Source organism: Pleurodeles waltl, chromosome 10 (assembly GCF_031143425.1).
Source record: "Pleurodeles waltl isolate 20211129_DDA chromosome 10, aPleWal1.hap1.20221129, whole genome shotgun sequence".
NCBI classification, from domain to species: domain Eukaryota; kingdom Metazoa; phylum Chordata; class Amphibia; order Caudata; family Salamandridae; genus Pleurodeles; species Pleurodeles waltl.
The window spans coordinates 972,652,319-972,673,618 of NC_090449.1; the positions used below are offsets into that span (position 1 = coordinate 972,652,319).

General features: G+C 43.9%; 1 protein-coding gene across 1 annotated transcript in view; it reads left to right on the plus strand.

The window, feature by feature from the left end:
• Positions 1–4,643, plus strand: part of TSPAN13 (tetraspanin 13) — an 84,474-nt gene extending 79,831 nt beyond the window's left edge. The window contains exon 6 of the mRNA XM_069211811.1: positions 3,208–4,643. Coding sequence (XP_069067912.1) covers positions 3,208–3,282 — 75 coding nt within the window. The 3' untranslated portion in view covers positions 3,283–4,643. The remainder of the gene's footprint in view (positions 1–3,207) is intronic.
• Positions 4,644–21,300: the final 16,657 nt, after the last annotated feature.

Genomic DNA, 21,300 nt, shown 5'->3' on the forward strand with positions numbered 1-21,300 from the left:
CTGCAACTGTTCTCCCTGACTTTATAGGTTTGTATTTATTTGAAGACTCTTTTATCCACACCAATCAACTAACAAACGCACTGTTCTTGGGCCTGCTTTCATGAATTAATTTATCCTTAAACATTTTACATTCATAATTATTGGGAATGCACTTGGAACAGATCATTGTAATTGCTTTGATCATTGAAACTAAGAAGGAAGGGCTTGTATCAAGACTCTGTAGAGACATGTTCATGCTTAGGGTGAGTAGCTGACGTCTGCAGTCTCACATTTTGTTCATCTGAGGGTGAGTAGCTTACCTCGCAGCATCACATTGTGTACATCTGTCTTTCACTTGGGTTTTGTAATTGGACATTACTGGGTATTACTTGATTTACTTGCAGTGTCATGTCATTTAATCTCACCCTAAGCCATACAGACACCTTAGGATATATTTGTTAATGGGCTAACTGGCATCCTTCAAGCGATGAGGAGAAACTGCCCTTCTTGGTAGAGTATGGTCCTTTGGCTTCTACACTAGGAATACAAACCTATCCTCAGGTTCTAAAGTTTAGTCTTACTCCTGTTGAATGAACCTCAGTTTGAACCACTAACATTTCCTGATGTTAGGCCTTTGGATGTTAGAGCAGTCTAAGTGACAATTTAGGTTACCATTATTTTAGCGTGCTGAGTCTTTATATTCCAGGTTCTTTCTGCTTTAGCACTGAACAGTATTGTTCCTGCAAAATAAATCATGTGTATGCTCTGGTAGCACCGGTAAAACCCCTTATAGGCTCGCCAAAGCCTCTCTCTGTTTTGTCTGCTGTAGAGCAGTGGTGTAGTATGTTCATCCTACACTACTCTTTAAATATCGTTACTCAGTTTTGTTCAGTTTTGTAGGATAGTCCTTTTTAGGTCAAGCTTAGCAGCACGCAAGCGCTGCTCTTCGACCTTTTGTAATCTTCTCTGTGGGCTTTATCCACGCCCATCAATATAATTCGTTCCTAGGCCTGCCTTTCAAAATTACCTTGATTTCCTAGGTAAATGCTTTACCTTTTGTCCTGCCTTGAGGCAGCTTTGTTACGTCTTGCAGACTGACCCTGTTACCTGGATTATTGCACCATCGGTTAGATACCTTACTGTGGCGCACTGTTTTTTTCCTTTGGCCTCGCTGCTCTGCACTGTGTGGCTGTTTCTTCCTCTTTCTTGTTTTGGGCATGCTGCTGTTTCTCTGTGGTGTCTGCGCACAAAGGCTGCAGGCTAGAGGGGGTAATCTTTTTAATTGACGTAATAATTGTTTTTAAAAGGTTCATATAGTGCAAACTCGATTGGAGGAGTGCTTTACATCACTACGTGAAGTTTCATATAGCACAAACTCGATCAGATGAGTGCTTTACATGAGGTCCACTTTACAAGTTTAGCAGTTGAAAAATATACAAACTGGAGCATTTACAAAATAAACACAGAAATCCCTAAAGCGCTCTCCTGGCACAGCGGGTGAGCCAATACTACAATAATCACTGGACTCAGGAAACTCACCCCATAATGCTTTGCACGGCATTTCTTTTTCAAAACATTTTTGAGCTGTGGTGGTCCTAGGACAGTGGGACCACCACCAATGCGTTCAGCTCAATGCAGTCTTTCTATCTAGGTTATCTCTGGGCCCCGCCCTGGGATGGGGGGCAAAATAGTAATCTCTCCCACCATTCAGTGCATTTTTCACCTCTCATGGCTGGAATGTTTGTTTAACAGCTGGGAGTAGTTTGTGTTTTAAGGGCCTTGTTTGTAATAATATTGCAATAAGCCTACTAGGCCTGAAAATGTGTAAGGCACTATGCTCTCTAGGTCCTACATATATACGGTTACACTGCATTACTTTCTGCCATTCTGTTTTCATGTTATTCCCTCTAGGGGCTGATTATATTATTACATGACCATGTTTCTTACAAATGCTATTTTTATTATGGTGTCCTGTAGGGGCTGTTCTGAGCATTACAATAAAGATATTACAATATTCGCTGCACACGGAAAATCACCCCAAAATGCTTTGTAGAGCATTCCTTTTACCAAAGATATTTGCCCATAAATAGTAATCTCTCCCACCACTCAGTGTATTTTTCACCTCTCATGGCTGGATCTTTTTTGTTTTTCAGCTGGGAGTTGTTTGTGCTTAAAGGGCCTTCTTTGTAATAGTATTGCAGTAGGCCTGCTAGGCCTGAAAATGTGTAAGGCACTACGCCTTCTAGGGGATATATACATGGTTACACTACATTATTTTCTGACATTATATTTTCATGTCATTATGCCCTCTAGGGGCTGACCGTATGGTTACATGACCATGTTCCTTACAAGTTATTTTTATAGTGGTGCCCTCTAGGAACTGTTCTGAGCATTACAGTCAAGATACTACAATATTCGCTGCACTTGATTTGCTGGGCATTTTTTTTTTACTAAACAGTTTCGCCCATAACTCACTTGCTCTTTTTGTCTAGGTCATCGCTGAGTCCCCTCACTCGGTTGAGGGGACCCCAAAATAATAATATTAAAAAAAACAATGCCAATATTTTCATTTTGTACTGCAGCTAGTGGAAGAAATTAAAGAGAAGTGCTTTAGTTATATGCAGGACCACTAGAATTATGTGGCAGAGAGGACCAAATTATGTGGCATGATTGACCTATTTATGTAGCAACAATAGTCCAGTTATGTATTTACAACACCAGTAGCTCTAACCCAAACAAATGCGAGACCTATTGCATTGCAAATGCTTGCTTTATCTGCTAACCTTATAACTTGCAATACTTGGCCTAGGGGATGATCTCTTTCTAGAATCCTTTGACTGTAGTTTAAAAGCCTGAGTAAGAAAGTAACTCGTCTTTAGCAACTCTGGAATCGTTTGCTGACAAAATCACTTTTATTAACCAGCACTCATCATTTTCTAGAGAAATAATCATTGCCTCTGGTAAATTCTCATGGTTATTGACAAGGTGAAAACATGTACGCTGCTACTTCAAGGCATAGATAAGACATGTTCCTTCTGTATTTTAATAGCTATGTCACAGTTTAAGGTACTGCCAAAAGGTGAGAACAAGGTTCACAATAGGATGTTAACAGATATTGATTAGGAATAACTCAAATAAATGATTTAAGTGACATTTTATTTTACAGAACGTGTACAGGTTAAACATAGCCATGATGTTTATGTCTTCTTTTTTTTCTCCACATATCAGATTCTTGGTGTCTGGTGGACCTACAGATATAGGAACCAGAAGGATCCTCGAGCGAACCCCAGCGCATTTCTTTAATTAAGGAAGGTTTCAAAGACTAGATAATCTTTCAGAAAATAAACACAAAACAAATCTGCACTTCTCATCATGAAAATAAAGTCAGCTGCAGCAAAATGTGAAAGTTTGGAGATGTTATCCCCAGTAAAAGTGGAGTATGTTTCCTAATTACTTGCACACCTTTTTTTGGAGCAAATGGAAATTCTGAAGGTCACAGCTATTGATCACTCCTTAAATTCCCACACTACAATGTTTGGACTTTTTGCAGTTTTGGCTGTGTGTAATGTGATATCTGTCACTATTGCCTTTCAAACTAGTTAGAAAATATGAAGGATTATTTTCTATAGCACTAAAATCAACTGCAGCAAAGTATTAGATCTTGTGCTCATTAAAATGATTTTGTTGAACCTTGTTTTTTACCATGTCCTAGGATAAACACTAAAGGAAATGTATCGAAAAACTCCTGTAGCTACACAGTGGGAAACACAGGAGGAATGAGTAACTGTTAATGATTTGCAATATATGGCAGTTGTAACCAACTCACAATTTATCATTTAGACCAAACTCTAATTAGAAATGTATTCGTATCTTGAATTGATACTCTGTTTTTGTTTCACTGTTGTTTGCCTGGTGTGATTGCATTTGAATTAAAGAAAAGGAATTCTGAAGCTATTAAATAATTTTACATTCGGGTGTTTGACTAGTAAAATACCTAGCTGATAATGTTAATAAAAGATTTACCAGTATTATCGGTAGTATCAGCTCAAAGGGTGTGCGTCAAGGAGACCACATGAAAGTATTATTGTGGACATCCTCTTGACAATTGTATTCCTTCTAATAACGTTTTAAAGGACATTCTTTCTTAGCATAAAGGTTCCATCAGGGAACCTGCAAACAAATTACAGTTGATTTGACAAGATTGACCGAATATCCTTTTTTCTTATTAAATATATAGAACCACCTTAGCACATATTGCACAAGTCTGTCAAATATGGTAATGTATACCATGTTACAGCTGTTGGAATTTGTTTGTCTTCTTTCTCAAACATTTTTTGACCAGGTATTGTTTGTTTTGAATTGTATAGCTTGTTTTGTTAAAATGAATATTTTGACAGTGCACTGGTGACTTGTTTTTATTCAGTTGACTCCTGTCTATTTTCAATATTGTTGTAAAGGTTAGTTTACTTCAATGAAAGCTTTGAGTTTGAATGTGATTGTGTATATTTTCTTTGCAATGGACCGTTATCGAAAGTTCATTAAATAAAGGAAATGCAAAATCATTTAACAAATGAGTGAGTCTTTGCTGTCAGGTGTAGGAATGATACGAATCATGTTTAGTAGATGTGAATGGCTTGAAAATAAAATTTCTCCTACTTATTCAATTGGGAGCAATTGTGTGTTTTTAACTTGGTATCTTGTGTGACAGAAGTTCTCAGAAACCATCACAGCAAAGATCATGTGTTATATAAAACTACATTCATTGAAAACCAATAAAAACAATATCCGAACCATTGTGGTACGGTAATCTTATTGCTTTTCAATGCACACACTTATTAGTATATTTTTTTATATTAATATTGTATGTTACTGTGTCAAGTGTGATCATGTGCACATAATCAACATATTTCATTGTGGCCTGGATCACAGTTTCAGAGGCTTTTAGCAGCAGGCCAATGCTCAGATTTAATCTTTAATTATAGCATGACAAAGCATCAACTGTTAAAATTCCCATCTCTGGATGAGTTGGCCAAGGTATGAATTGAACCTTTTTCAGTTTTTCGCAAGAGATATTTGTTAGACTTGACATCCTTGGCGTGGTCTCCCCTAACTTTTTGTCTCTGCTTCCCATTTTGTTGATGTGTTCTGGACTTTGTTTTTGATACTCAGGGCACTTTAACAATGCTAACCAGTGCTAAAGTGCAGGTGCTCCTGTGTAAAATGCATGTGTAATTGGCTTATCCATGATTGGCATACTTGATTTACTAGTAAGTCCCTAGTAAAGTGCACTAGAGGTGCCCAGGGCATGTTAATCAAATGCTACTAGTGGGCTTGCAGCACTTATTGTGCCAACCACATGGGTAGCACTGTAAACATGGCTTAGACCTGCCACTACAGTGTCTGTAGGTGCAGTTTTAAACTGCCAATTCGACTTGGCAAGTGGACCCACTTGCCAGGCCTAATTCTTTCCTTTTAATACATGTAAGGCAACCTTAAGGTAGGCCCTAGGTAACCCCATGGGCAGGGTGCAGTGTATGTTATAGGTGGGACATGTACTTGTGTGGTTTTACATGTCCTGACCGTGAAATACTGCTAAATTCGTTTTTCACTGTTGCAAGGCCTATCCCTCTCATAGGTTAACTTGGGGGCTGCCTTTAACTATCATTGTGTTGTAGTCTCCCTTTGAGAGCAGATATGAATGTGGAGTTTGGGGTCTCTGAACTCACAATTTAAAATTACATCTTTTAGTGAAGTTAGTTTTTAGATTTTTAGTTTGAAAATGCCTTTTATAAAGTGGGCATTTTCTTGCTTAAACCATTCTGTGACTCTGCCTGTTTGAGGATTCCCTCTCTGGTTCAGTTTGACAGTGAGACCAAAGGAGCTGAGGTGTAGCCTGCAAATCCTGATGAGTCATCTGAGCTACAATGGAGGGAGGAGTGGTCACTTACAACTGAATAGGCTGTGCCTGCCCTCTCACAATGCAGTCTCTAACCCCCTGGTGTGTATCTGGGGCCTGGCATGAACAAGGCAGGATCTTACACACAAGAGAGACTTCCCTTTGAAGTTTGCCAACTTCAAAGGCAGAACAGGGTATATGTATTGGACCCCTGAAAATTAGATCACTTCTGGATTCAAGAGGAACCTCTGCCAAGGAGTAGAGCTGAAGAACTGAGAAGTGCTGCCCCTGCCTGTGACTGTGCTTTGTTGGGCTATCCTGCAGTTTCTGCTTCTGCGTGTAAAAGAGTACGAAGACTGGACTTTGTAGTATATTCCTGCTTGTGAAGAATCTCCAAGGGCTTGAATGAGCCTGCCTCCTGTTTTGAAGTCTCAGGGCCATCAAAGACTTCATCTGCCAGCACCTGGACTCTCTGCTGAGACACTTGCCCTACGTAGTGGGGCCCTATCCAGTCCCTGGGCCCTTGAAAGTTGAAGTTGGCAGAACAGGAGCTGAAAATCCGCGCACAGAACACTTTCAACGCACCAACTGCAACACGGTTGATAAACGATGGTTCACCGCCGGCCTTGCAGCTAAAATCGACGCTCCACCTGCTCATGCCTGCTCGTGCCAAGCTACCAAGGGAGTGAGTGGAGGCCAGGTGTGTTTCTCCTTTGCCCTGACTAGAGTGAGGGTCCTTACTTGGACAGGGGATAACCTAGTAGATTTTGCCTCTTTTTCATGCTCATTTAGATGTCTCAGCTTTGTTAGACAGCATATTAGGCATATTTGAATAACAAGACATTTTACTATCTGCCAGAAAAAGTTTCCTCAAAAGTTGGTTCTGTTTACTAATTCCAGCTTTTTTGTCAGTGATGTCTTTTTATATCAACAAAATGACTTTGTATATTCTGTAACATGCATGTCTGCAATTGATTCTACTCTCATCTTGTTCTCACCTTTTTTTTTTAATCTTCACTGAGTCTTTTTGTTTCTCCGCATTACACTTTTCTTATGAGGTGGTCATTCTTTCCAATAACTGCTCCACTAATTTGATATTTATCTTGAAAATGTATGATTTTCCTCCTCCTCACTTTTAATCATTTTTTTAAATCATCCATTCCAAGAATCCGTGTGGGTCCCCATCCATTGAATCTAAATACTGCCTTCTTTTTTCAATGGGACCTTGCCTAAATATAAGAACCACGTTCCCGGGTGACGGGTGTTGAAGCCTCTCGGAAGGTGATAGTTTAAGGCTGAGTGTCCGTGGCCTGAATAGAAGAGGATAGAAAGCCCCCTAAGACCAGTTCCTCTGCAAATCATAAATATCTTCTAGGGTTGCTCTCACTAGGGAGGAACTTTCTTTGCCTCCTGCAGAACTGTGTCCTGGGAAGGCCCCAGGGGCCTAATGGGTTCCCTTGAATATTTTTAAGGCATAATTGCCCAAAATTCAGGAACACGTGTTGGGGTGATTCTTTCTGCAGCGTCTACCACCGTTTTACCACCTGATTGTTGGCAGCATGAGGAGGTTGTAGTTTTTCCTAAACCAGGCCGGCTGGTAAATGAACACTCCAAATACTGCCCAATCGCTCTTTTAAATTTAGAGCTGGAGAATAGGCTGTTACACATTATTCTTAACATGGTACATCCTGATCAGGCAGGGTTTATTTCTCATTGCACCACCCAACATAACATCCAACAATTGTATAAAGTGCTGGCACTCTCTGACAGGCTGAAGAGACCGGTAGCAATTCTCTTAGCTGATATTGACAAAGCATTCAACTCTGTGAGCTGGGAGTACTTGTTCATCCTTCTTTGATACCTACTCTTCGGCCCTTTGTTCCTTTCTTATCTTGAGCTTTAATACTCTGACTTGACAGCTGTGATGAGGGTGGCCCGGTCAGGATCAGACCTGTTCCTAATGCTGCAGGGGACGGGGAAAGGTTGCCCCTTGTCTCCCATGCTTTTTGCTCTTTTTTTTAAATGATCTTTATTGATTTTTCTTGATTAAGACCATCAGTTACATATCGTATGCGAAAACATAAGACATTTAGGCCTGTATTTATACTCCGTTTGCGCCGAATTTGCGTCGTTTTTTTCGACGCAAATTCGGCGCAAAACTAACGCCATATTTATACTTTGGCGTTAGACGCGTCTAGCGCCAAAGTATTGGCAAATAGCGTCATTTTTTTGCGTGAACGCCTTCCTTGCGTTAATGAGATGCAAGGAAGGCGTTCCCGTCTAAAAAAATGACGGCGACGCAAATGCGTCGTATTTATACTCCCGGGCAAAAATCACGCCCGGGAGTTGGCGGGTCAAAAAACCCCGCATTTGCGCCACTATTTAACGCCTGGGTCAGGGTAGGCGTTAAGGGGCCTGTGGGCTCAAAATGAGCCCACAGGCGCCCTCCCCTGCCCCCAGGGACCCCCCCTGCCACCCCTGCCCACCCCAGGAGGACACCCAAGGATGGAGGGACCCACCCCAGGGACATTCAGGTAAGTTCAGGTAAGTATTATTTTTTTACTTTTTTTTGGGTGGCATAGGGGGGCCTTATTTGTGCCCCCCTACATGCCACTATGCCCAATGACCATGCCCAGGGGACACAAGTCCCCTGGGCATGGCCATTGGGCAAGGGGGCATGACTCCTGTCTTTACTAAGACAGGAGTCATGAAATGGCGTCTGGGCGTCGTAAAAAAATGGCGCAAATCGGGTTGAGGCGATTTTTTTGCCTCAACCTGACTTGCCCCATTTTAAGACGCCCTAACGTCATTTTTTCCCAACGCCGGCGCTGCCTGGTCTACGTGGTTTTTTTCCACGTAAACCAGGCAGCGCCGGTCTGCTTGCGCCGGCTAACGCCATTCAATAAATACGGCGCCCGCATGGCGCTTCAGAATGGCGTTAGACGGCGCTAAATTTTTTGACGCTAAACTGCGTTAGCGCAGTTTAGCGTCAAAAAGTATAAATATGGGCCTTAGTTCAAATGCTCAAACAAGATCATAACAATATGTAACTTCCCCATCCCATACTTGTGCAAAACTCGTCACTTTACCATAGTCAGAAACATCAGTACAACAGCTGTGCAACAACACTATTCTATTATTTGGGTAAGGACCGTATTAAGCGACTGATGATTAGATTCCACATTGTGTGCATCTAGAAGAGCAGCGATCCCAGCCCTCCAAGGCAGACTGATATCATCTTCTAGTTTAGCATCATTACGAACATGTTTCATGCGAACCTCCTCTGCCGTTGCCCAAACCAGGAAGTCCCTCAGCCAGTTGGGGGGGGGGGTCACATTTATCCATTTTATGGCTATACAGCAGTTTGCTAATGTGATGCCTAGTAGGGTAAATTTCCTGTTAAGGTTCTTACCGGGAGGAGAGGGGAGGGAATCAGGCCTAATATTACTTGTCAAACTTCTAGGGGCACCCTCCACCCAGAAGCTCTGTTTAGATTTTCAAGTACCAGCCGCCAATATGAGGCGAAGGTTGTACAATTCCAAACCATATGTAAGAAGTCTGCTGCAGGGCTTTGACATTTGGGGCTTGTATCTGAGCGTGTTGGGTATATTACTTGCAGGGTTCGGGGTAATAGGTAAGCTTGTATGTAGTTATGTTGTGTGAACTTAAACCTAGCATTAGAGCTAGCTGTATGGACCCCTTCACGAGTACTTATCCAATCTCTCTCTGACATGGGCTCTGATAACTCTCCCTCCCACCTAGCTTAAATAGGTAGGGGTTTTGTTGGTAAGTCTTGCTGTAACGCTCTGTACAAGTGGGACACCAAACAGTGTCCTCCAGCCATCTCCATCAACGTCCTAAGAGTGGCAGAGATGGGTGGGGCTTTTGGGAATGTGGGCCAGATCCCCCTTGCTGAGGCTGATATTTTTTGGTAGTGTAAGAATTGAGCTGTGCCTAAATGGAGAATTTCTATCACTTCAGGATCTGTAATAAAATGCCCCTCTGGGTATAAGTCCCCTCGATTGGAGCAGCCTCCATCTCTCGATCTCCTGAGTGACATAGATTCTGCTATTTTGCAAAAGGGCTGCAATATCCATAGGGGCCAGTCTGGCGAGTAGGGAGCTTGTTGTCACACCCTGTTAACAGCTCCCTTCCATATCGTGGTCACCTGTTGAATTAGGTAGGGTGTCTCGGGGGTGGAGGAGGTACCACCCGTGATCCTCTCATCAATATTATTGGAAGACCTCCTTATGCATGCGTGCCCCTCAGAAGCATTTATTTCCCCAGGAGTCCTCTGTATCTAGCCAGTAGATGGCGTGTTGTAAGTGGGCTGCTATGTAATAGAGTTCTAGGCAAGAGGCCATAACACCCCCTTCTGACCATTGTCTCTTTAGCATGGATAAGCTCACTCATTTACATTTTTCAACCCATAGCAGGTCAACTAATAGGCTATCAGTTATTTTGAAATAATGGCTGATATTCGCTTTTGCTATGGAGCCTGTGGCAGTGTGGGTGAGGACAGATGCTCAGATACAGGGTTTTGAATGGGGTGAGGGACTCCCAAACTGTGTAATACCCCACAGATTATGTCCTCTTCTTCCTCATTGCTGCGGACAACTCTGCGCCCTGCATCCTGTAAATAATGTGGATCTTTGAGGAGACCTTGGGCCTCTATATTAATATATTCAAATCTACTGTGTTTCTGCTCGGTGAATCTGCCCATAAGATCTTGGCTGGGCGTCTAGACTGTGCATAACCTCAGGCAGGTTTAAGTATCTGCGTGTTTTTGTGTCCCCTGATGTCACTTTGGTATGGCCATGAAATTTGGAGCCTGTATTGGCTGGCCTGCAGGAGGATGTTTGGGTGTGGTCAGTTTTGCCTCTTCTCTGAATGGTAGGTCTGCCATTTTTAAAATGGTGTTGTTGCACTGGTTTCTTTATCAATTGCAGAATTTCCTGTATTGTGTTCCACAGCACTGGTTCCGTAAGCTCAATTTTATTCTCACTGCCTTTTTTGGGAGGCCAGTCCCTCCCATTGCCCTCAGCAAGTGTTTTCAATCCACTTTAGGTGGGGAGTATCTCTGTGGGAGACATTGAACCATATAATCACAGGTCACATTTATTGATTGTCAATGATTGGTGGTATGATCTTCGGGGTGACCCTGCTTATGCATCTGAGCATTTGGCAATGGGAGACACACCTCTTGTCTCCTACCTATATGGTAGGGCTGCACTGATGGGCTTCCTTCAGCAAGAATAGCAGTCTTTAATCAGTGGGGCTATTCTCTCCCGCAGATGGGGTCGTGGGGTAGATGGATGGAGTAGACACTGTTATAGAGCGGCCACCTGCTGTCAAAGGTGGTGGCACTGAAGGGCTTTCAAAAAGGAGATCTAATTGGGATCTTTGCATTAGGCAATGTTATGAGTAGGCCGGTCCTCAAGACCTTTCAGGCCCTATTGATGGAATACCAGCTCCATCATAGCAAGTTCTAGCAATAACTCCAGCTTCATCATGCACTGATCTTATATTTCAGCTATGTCCGAACTTCCAGAATTTAACCTTTTGGAAGGCAAACATCTTATGGGTGACCCCGGCAACCACAAGGTCATGAAAATATACTAAACGCTTATCTCTAACTGTCCCATTGCATTTAGTGCTCTCCGAGGGGCATAGGTGGCTGATGTGGATGCTCTGGAGAACGAGGATTAGGCTGAAGTGATAGGGTCACTTTGCGAGGTGGCCATTGCAGCCCAACTTTAATTGATTCAGTTGATTTACCCCCACTGTGAATATTATACATGCCACCGACTTTGGCGGATGGGAGTGATTGCTTCCCTGACCTGTCTTCGAAGTCTCATTAAAGATGGGACAAAAAAGAAGTTCGCTCACAGTCAAACATATCAACAAACGTGCAATTATCCATGTAACAGCATTGATGTCCAAGGCGGTAACAAAACTGCCCCAAGGGGCGACAAACTTAAAGCATTTACCAATGATGACAAAGGATTTTTGAAAGGCAAGCCCATGATCGAGTGATAGTGATGGGCGTGGTTACAGGTAGATTACAAAACGTCAGAGTGCTTGCGCGCTATACCTGAAGAAAGAAATTACTAATGACTAGTGAGAAAACGCGGTGTGGCAGTCATCCGTACTTTGTTTTTCAAAAACAAAGTCCCACTTCAGGGGTTTATGTTTGAAGAACAAAAAAGTCTGGTAAGCAGCATCCTGAAACTTCCAATGCCTTCACAGAAGATGCCATGGGAGCAGCTCCTGCAAATGCATAGCTCAGTGCTGAGCTGATGGTGATCTCTAAATATGGCAGTGCTCTGTCATTCGTGGTGGCAAACACAATCTAACGCTACCCTGATCGAGAGAGTAAACTTTGCCATGATCTAAATCAGGAAGTAAGGTTAAAATAAGCAGCGGGGCATGGGTCATGCTATCTTATCACCTAAGTACACTTTTTGGGAACCCTTTGTTCCCCTGAGTGTTTCAGCCATCAGTTTGAGTAACCAGCTAAAACCAGAGGGCAGATGTTAGGCCGAAGAAGAAGCTTGAGAATTTCTAAAATCTGTCTCACCACTAGACTGGCAGAAACATTCATTGACTTGATTTTATTGACTTTCACTTTAACCAAACCTTATCCACAGTCGGTATAATACAAAAAGCAGATGGTACAAAATTATGAGTTCACATCGTGGAGTATATATTGCTATGCCATGACAAAATAAACGTTTTAAGAGCATGTTCCTAAGAATGCCATCTCACGTGGCTTGATCCCCATATATTCACTCTAATTCTCCTCTGCAGGAGTATGGTTCTTCACTCACGGACCAAGGTTTTGACGAGCACGGTTCCAGCATGGGGCCTCTAAAGTTGGCCCATCCCCTCCCAAGTGTGTGATGATTTTTTTGGGGGCACCACCATGCCAGGTATATTGGACCTTCTATGGCCATGCAGTGGCCCATAACCTTAGCAGATTTGGCAAGGGATAGGGCTTTTGTGGCTTTCCACACCTGCGCTATGTCTTGTTTAGCACCCACTAAGCCTAACGACAACAGCGCCCTTTGATATCTATTCCCCTCAATACCCTCTGTGACTTATAGTAATGTTATCTCGGGCCTCTGGGAATTTTCCAGCCCAGGATCCTGTCCAGGGTTCCCAGTACCTAGTCCCAGAAGGGAGAAAGGGTAGAACATTGCAAGAATGTGTGCATTCAATCTCCATTGGGGGGGGGGGTATGGTAAATAGCTGCTTGAATGTATGTCTTATCTTGAACAGTCAGACTTGGGTGAGGTATGTGCGATGCAACAATTTGAGTTGCATTAGGCTAAACTGAGATGCAATCATCACCTCCCTAGGGGCAGCAACCGCTTTGATCCAGTCCTCGTCATCCAGGGGGCCCAGATCTTTTCCCCATGCTTCCCTCACTCCCGCCGTAAAGTCCAGCAGGTTACAGAGGATCATGTGACATGTCTGAAAGTTTGTGATATTTTTATTGTTAGTCAGGAGGAGTTTGACCTCCAGTGGGGAATATTTGGGGATAGGCTCCACTGACTGTTTATACGGTGCATGCAGATAGTATCAGAAGAATTGGGAAGATTGAACGTCATAATCTAAATGTAAGTGCTGGAAGGATTGCAGCTACCCATTGCACATGATGTCTCAGAGTACAGAGATGCCAATGGTGTCCCAGACAGAGAAGCCACAAAGTGCTGCAACCTGTGCAAGACTATTTCACTGCCATAGCGGGGGTCTCCAGAGAAAATTTGCCAGCCCATCCCATGGATTTGTGCGTGTCCACCCATATCCTCAGCACAGCTCTCATGCTGGTGGGCAGAAGGCTTGAGCATGCGCGCCCCCATAGAGTACAAGCGGGAGGCTGGAGCAGCCCATGATCCACCCCCTCGGTTGCATATGCCAGATTATCAAATCCCTCAAAACACTAATCGTTCAGAATGAGAAGGTAGGCAGCTTGGTAGTGTAAAGAGTAGGTTTGTAGTAGGGATGCCTCCACCGTGTGTAGGACAACAGCACAATCCCGGGTCCTCCACCTCACAGCAGTGTGTGTATCAAGGCGTTGACTCTGGTGATGAAAACACAACTGATCGGGTAGGGTCAAATTTGGAGTTTGTACAGATGCCTTGGCAGGGATACCATCTTGAAGATGGCCGGGCACCCTACCAGTGATAATGGGACAGTTGACCACATTTTTGTGCCTTTGACGAGAACCTCTATTTGGGACTGTTAGCGCGTCGGTCCTTTATAAGTAGCTTATGAGGAGAGATGCGTATAGGTCGATGAACCTTTTTACTTGCTTAGAATAATCCTGCCAGAGTTGTAGTATAATACACAATAATCATTACCCAAACATTAATGATCATTAGTCAAATCAACAATAAATTTAGTCAGTAATCTTCACACACCATGACTTCTCAGCCATGAATAACCAACCACACCTTTAGTAAAGTTTAGTAATTTTATTTCCCTTTGGTTACAATACTAAGTCATATGGATTAATGATCAACTTTAAATTCAAATGCATATATGAACCATATTAATTAGTCAGAAGAAGCCAAAAACACAATCTAATTAAGGCTTGTATCACAATACATTCTAGGCCATTAGCACAAATCAATAATAGAATTGGCATCAGGACATCAGCTCTATCCATAAAGTTCAGCAAAACAGATCGTCAAACAATTGTCTCTGTATCTGTCAATTGTCAGGTAGGAAACTCTCATCTAACCCAAATTAGCATCATCATGTGGGGCTTCATGCAAAATGATTTAGAAATAAGAATTTAGAAAACATCTAGCTAAGGAAACTAACTAAGACAGCTCAGTCGGTACCTAGAAAGAAAAGGCACAAAATTACATTTCAGTGATATTGTCATATCTACCTTTCCACGGTATAGGCCAGCAAACAGAATCAGTCTTCATCTTCAGGTCATCAGTCGATCAGCAACATATCAGGCTCTCAGTCAGAGAGTATGAGCCCAATGACAGAATCTCAAATCTCTTTTTCTCCATAGCTTGTCTGCCTAGAATCTATTCTGAATCTTTTCCCTCTGTCACGTTGTTATATCAAAGTTACCCAAACTATCCCCCAATTTCCAATTGGTCAATTAATCGTACGTTATTACTCTATCCAATAGTGTCCATGTACCAAATCTATGAATTCTAATATTTCAGACTTCACACGTTGTTGATTGGTCCGCTTTACTATGTTCTCATCATCCGGCTCGTCAGGTATAAATTGTTGCATCTTCTTCTCCAGTCAGTGTCTTCATTGTTTGCGTCCTGGGAAAGTACATCTAGTGCACATTACACACAAATCGCTACTTTACGAGAAACCTCATCTTCTGTCCCACGGTTCTCATGGAAAGCTTCTGTTAAGCATTTTATTAAAACAATTAGCATTTCACAGTTAGTCAGCATTTTTCATTAAACATTAAGAAATACAACTTCTGAATGAGGTCTGGCAAAACTAGGTCAAGACACTCGCTAAGTTAAGGCATACAATTAATAAGCAGGAACATAGATTATAACTCTCAATATGACATATTACTACATTAATCTAGTACATCATAATTATAAAATACATAGACATTCATTAATAATTTCTAATTAAGACATTTGCGTTAGCAGGATTGTAAGTTTGACAGTATGCTGGGCCCCTACCTGAGGTAATAAACACCCATAGGTATTTAAAGTTCATGGGGAGCACCAAAATCTTAGGTGCCCAGATTGTAGGTAAGCGGCAATGGGATGAAAGGACGATTTGGCCTCATTCATGTAGGGGCCAATGATTTGAAGGGTGCTGGGCCCCTTTTCTTCTGGGTTATCCAAAAGCATCAAAACATCATCCTTGCGGAGGGACATTCTGTCATTCACCTCTGTGAACCTTTGAAATCCACGGAATAAAGCATTGACTTGCACCTAAGCTGCCAACGGCTCAATGGCTAACAGGAAAAGCAAGGAAAAGAAAAGGCTGTCCTTACAAGTTCCCTTCTGTATGTTAAACCAGTCGCATGCTGTCCCCACCACTCGTTCCCTCGCTGTAAGGTTGGTGCAGAGCAGGCATACATAGCTAATGAATTGCCGGCCAAAGCTGTATCGATCCAGAGGCGCAAACAAATAATCCCAGTTGACCGAGTTGAATGCTTTTTGAAAGTCGACCATGAGCATTGACTGGTGACCTGATAGCCTTTTGCTTAGCTCTATTGCGTTGTAGACCCTCCGAATGTTGTGTGTACTGGCTCAGCGGGGCATAAACCTGTATTGGCCTGGGTGAACCAGATGGGAGATGACTCCACCGGGCCGAATGGCCAGCACTTTGACCCACATTTCCACCTCTGAATTCAATACACACATCGGCTGGTATCTTTGTATTTGGTACCCTGGAAGCCCAGTTTTGGAATAATGATGATCTTGCCTGCCGGTGGATTGCAGGGTAGATTGGCACACACTTGTTGATTGTCTTTTAAGTGTAGGTCCAATTCAAGATGGCATCTTGCTGGTTGCAAAGTTTCTGCGGAAGAAAGGATTCCCTCCAACTTGAAATGGTGGTAATTCAACCAACCACGGAAATCCCCTTGATACTCATCCTAAGTTCATGGTGCCTTTTTACACAAAAAATGATTTTGTGATTCATTTTCAGTGTTACTGCTTTAGCACTGTTGCTCTTTTAAACACAAGGTTCTGAAAGTCTTTTTATTTGCATTATTGCTTATAGTTGCCTGGGTTTCTGTGGCTGTTGCCTTTCTGCTCACCATCGGCTCGGGTGAGATTAAAATGCAAAGTTCCTCTTGCTCCTTGGAACAATTGCATGACTTGTGTGAAACAGCTGGAAGACCATTTCCTGCCTCTGCTGGCCATAGAAAAACCCTTACATGGGAAGACTTTTTTTAATGGAATGGAGGACTGGGACTTACCCAGTGGAATGTAAGTTCAGAAGAATTTGCCCAACCACTTTACAATTAAGTTTCCAAATGAGAAACATTCTGGCACTGAGACCACATACCCAGACATGAGCTCTCCCATTTTTACTTGCTGTTAAGCTGTACACCTTTGTTATTATTTTCTGTTAAAAGCATGAAATTGACTTTGCCTGTGATATACTTTGCTCTTGCAGATTGACTGGCTAACCTGACATCCTATTCTGTCACTGCTAATTATTTTGGTAAAGGGGTGGGATGGGTCTAATTGCTTATCTTAAGAGGACCCCAAAGAACTTTGAAGACCCTTCTTAGGAGTGTCCAGTGTACATTGGAGAGAGAGGAAGAACAGCAATCATAAATACAACACTGGTCTCTGCAACTTAACCTCTAAAGAAATTGGGTTATTGCTTGAGAGGGCTGAAACTGCAGTCAGGCAACAACCACAGTCCTTGTCAGGGTGAACCACAAAGAGACAATCCAAAAGCAGAAGGGCTTAATTCAGAGGCAATCTGTAAAGTATTTATGGTTCAAATTTCTTTAGTAACTTTGATATGAAAACTCAATGAGTGACACAGCATCCACCAAACATAAAGGACAAACAGTCAACCATCCAACCCCTAGCCCCTTCCCCCATCCCACCTTCCAGGGTGCACAATAATACTGACATGCCACAAGAGTTAGACCTATGGCTTCCGACACGGCCACCCACCAGTCCAGTCTCTAGGAGCTAAATATATCTTGCAGGCAAAGGAGTCATAAGTATTTAGGGCAAGTCAACTCCCTGAACTCTCCAGAGAGTAGAGACAGGAAGGGGTGCCATAGCTCACTGTGGGATTGTTCCTGTGCCGTGAGGATGAGTGTAAGCTTTTCCATCCCCAGGGTCAGCCCCAAAGTCACCATCCCAGCTGTGTAGGGAGCTGAGGCGTTCCCCAGTGACTTAATATATTTTGTAGGGCAGCCCCTAAGGCTAAGCTGATCTGACTGCCACCTAGGGACTTAAGCAGAAACGTCAAGGGGTTTGGTAGACCCAGTATAATATAGGCCAGGATTTGTGGTAGTTGGGTGTTCAAATGATGATCAATATTGTGTAAGATTCCCTCCCAATATTAGGCCAGCTTCGGGCAGTCCCATAGAAGATGGATCAAGGTACCCAACTCGCCGCAACCCCTCAAACAGAGAGGTGAGCATGAGTGGCCACCCCGGTGGGGGCGGGGTGAGATACCAGTAGGGAGCAATCTTAAGTGCAGTCTCTATGCTAGTTGCGCTGTGAGATGTGTGGCACGCTCTGTATTAGATCGCCTTCCAGTCCCAGGGTGTCAGAGGTCTACCAAGCTCTGCCTCCCACCATGCCTGACTCGGGATTCTGGATATCTGGACCGTCTGCTGAAGCAGGTCACAGAGGTCAGGTCATAGCGGTCCGAAACGGAATACTTGTCTGTCATCTGTCAGCAACCATTTTTCATATTGTGTGAGAGGTCTGCATGCCTTCTCCCGGATTGAGGGATGCATCACCCAGTGGCGGATCTGGAGGTAACACATTCTTTCCGTTCCCAATAGAGAATGGATGCTTCTTAAGTTTTCAAAGAGCAGTATTCCCTCTTCATCGAACAGATGTCCGATGAAGCGGCACGATGGGGATGTCCAAGGGCAAAAGGCACCTTGGTCCAGGCATGGTGCAAATTCCGGGTACCCCATGATGGGTGTCAAAAGAGTGGTGCTCTGGTGACGGGAGATGAGTACAGACCCATGGTCGTCTCTGGCAATGCAGGAGGAAGGGTATATTCCAGAGCGAGGTTCCAGCAATTGCACGATCCATAAACAGCCAGTGCTTGTCCGAGTCCGGTCGAGACCACTCCACCAGGTACTGAGGTGGGTTGCTCTATAATATTGCTGGATGTCTGGGATTGCCAGACCCCCTTGAGAGGAGGTTGGTAAGCCAGGACTCAGGCCATTCTAGGATGCCTACCAGCCCAAATGAAGCAGTTGATTTCACTCTGCAGTGCCTTCAAGGGAGCCGGGAGGAGGCTCGGCCGGCAGCACCTGAAAAAGAAACAGCGTCCTAGGAAGAACTGACATTTTGATGGCAGCTATTCTGCCAGTCTATGATATAGGGTGGAGTTTCAATTTGGACAAGTATTTCTTAACACTCTGAAGAAGGAGCTGATAGTTCATCTTTGATGAATCTGGGAGTGTCCTGGCTATGAGGATGCCTTGGTATAGGATGGAGCCCTCCTGCCACTAAAAAGGGTATCGCTGAGCCAGCAAATCCACTGTCTCCTTCTGGAGCATAAGACTGAGTGCCTGGGATTTTGAGAGGTTCATCAGGAAGCCCGACATCATCCCAAAAGCCTCTGCCTCCCACAGGAAAGCCGGGAGGGCATTTAGCAGATCATCGAGTGCAACCACCATGTCATCCGCTTAAAGTGCAATGCTATATTCTTCTCCATCAAAGATAGCCTTGGTTATCTCTGGGCTGTCCCTCACCCACTGTGCAAAGAGCAAATAGCAGTGGGGAGAGCAGGCACCTCTGACAAGTCCCGTGACCCACTGGGAATGAAGTAGATGTCACTCCGTTGACTCTGACGGAGGCTCTTGGTGGCTATAGGCACTTGCAATCCTGTCTCAGAACCAGGGAGCAAAGCCAAAATGCTCCTATTTTGCCTGATGGTGTGACCAGTGAACTCAGTCAAATGCCTTCTCTGCATCTATGCTAAGCAACATTAGCTCCCTTCCCATGCGCTCAGCCTGGTCCAATATGTTCAATATTCGCTTGGTATTGTCTACTCACTGTCGATGTGGGATGAAGCCCATCTGGTCACGGTCTACCAATCCAGGCATTTGCGGGTTCACGCGGGAGGCGTTGATGCCCAAGGAAATAGGTCTATATGACCCGCACTCTATGGGGTCCTTTCCAGGCTTAGGGATTACCACAATAGATGCATCTAGCATGGATGGCGGCATCCTGCCCGGGCCCGTAATAGCATTAAAGAGTCAGGTTAGAATTGGGGCAAGGCTAGTACAAAATATTTTGTAGAAGAGGCCTGGAAAGCAATCTGTTCCCAGAGATTTCAAAGCCTCTAGCCTGGCTATTGCTGAGATTACCTCCTCAATCCTAATTGGATCTTCTAGCAGTGCCACCTCTGCAGTGGACCATTTAGTCATATGGGCCTGGTTGAAATATTGATGGAAGGCACTCGGGTTAGCCTGTTGAGGAGAATAGAGGTCTTGATGAAAGCCGCGTAAGGCCGAGGCAGTCTGACAGTCACTCACCACCTCTGTCCCATCCGGGGTCCTAATTGCCTCCACCACCATAGTCTGCCTCTGAGCTTGAGGCCTATTTGCTAAGAGGTGTCCACATTTATTACCACCCACATAAAAGAAATGGCGTAGTCAGAGAGCTGCGTATTCTGCCCTGTCCATGTCAAACCCTGCAAGCTGCGTCCTCGCTGGGCAGAACTGCCTTCAATCACTTGGGACCCCGGTCCTCTTATGTATCCTCTCGAGTTCTGTCACCTGCTCCTGTAGTTGCGCACTTTTCTCACGTTGGATTTTATTATCCACCACAGATATTGCAATAAATTCCCCTCTAATTACTGCCTTCAGCATTTCCCTCAGTAGAGAGGTAGGTGTGTCTGCTGTGTTGCTGATCTCTAGGAAATTAGCGATAGCTTTCGTTATCTGAGCCACCACCTCTGTTCTTAACAAAAGAGTGGTTCTTAGTTGCCAAGGATGGTGGCCCACGGGTTGTGGGGGGACGTTTAGCACTAGGGATACTGCTGCGTGGTCCAACAATGTGCAGGGCTCAATGTCTATTTCCCTCAGGGTCTGATGGATTTCCTTAGAGTCCAGGAAAAGTCAATGTGGGCATAAGTCTTGTGGGGATCGGAGTAGAAAGTGTGGGTCCTAGTTGTAGGGTGCTTCCCCCCTCCAGAGATCTGAGACCCAACAACTCCAGCCTCCACAACCCCACTGTGGACAAAGCACCCCCCCACCATACCTAGAAGCCAGCCTGTCCAAGTCTTTGTTAAGAACAATGTTGAAGTCGCCCCCTATGAGCACCTGTCTGTCCTGCGTAGTCATAACCTCAGCTAGCGCTCTGTGTATGAACTGCTCCTGCCTCTCGTTGGGTGCATATATAGATGCCACAACAACCTGAAGGTTCCCAACGTGTATCCTAAAGGCCAGCAAGTGGCCTTGTATTTCAGCAATTCTGTCTCTCACCCTCCCTTGGAAGGAACGTGATACGAGGAGTGCCATCCTCGCCACCTTGGTCTCACATGAGGAAAAATACTGTGTTAGGAAAGAGCTGGAGCGCAGTCTATGATGATCTGCGGGTATTAAGCTGGTCTCTTGTAGAAGGCACAAGTCAGCTCATGTATGTTCTAGATAAGAGAGGACCGCTTTACGCTTGGTTGGGTTGTTCAACCCCTTTAACATTAAGGGTGACTACTTAAAAAGATTGGTAAGGTGGAACTGGTGAAAT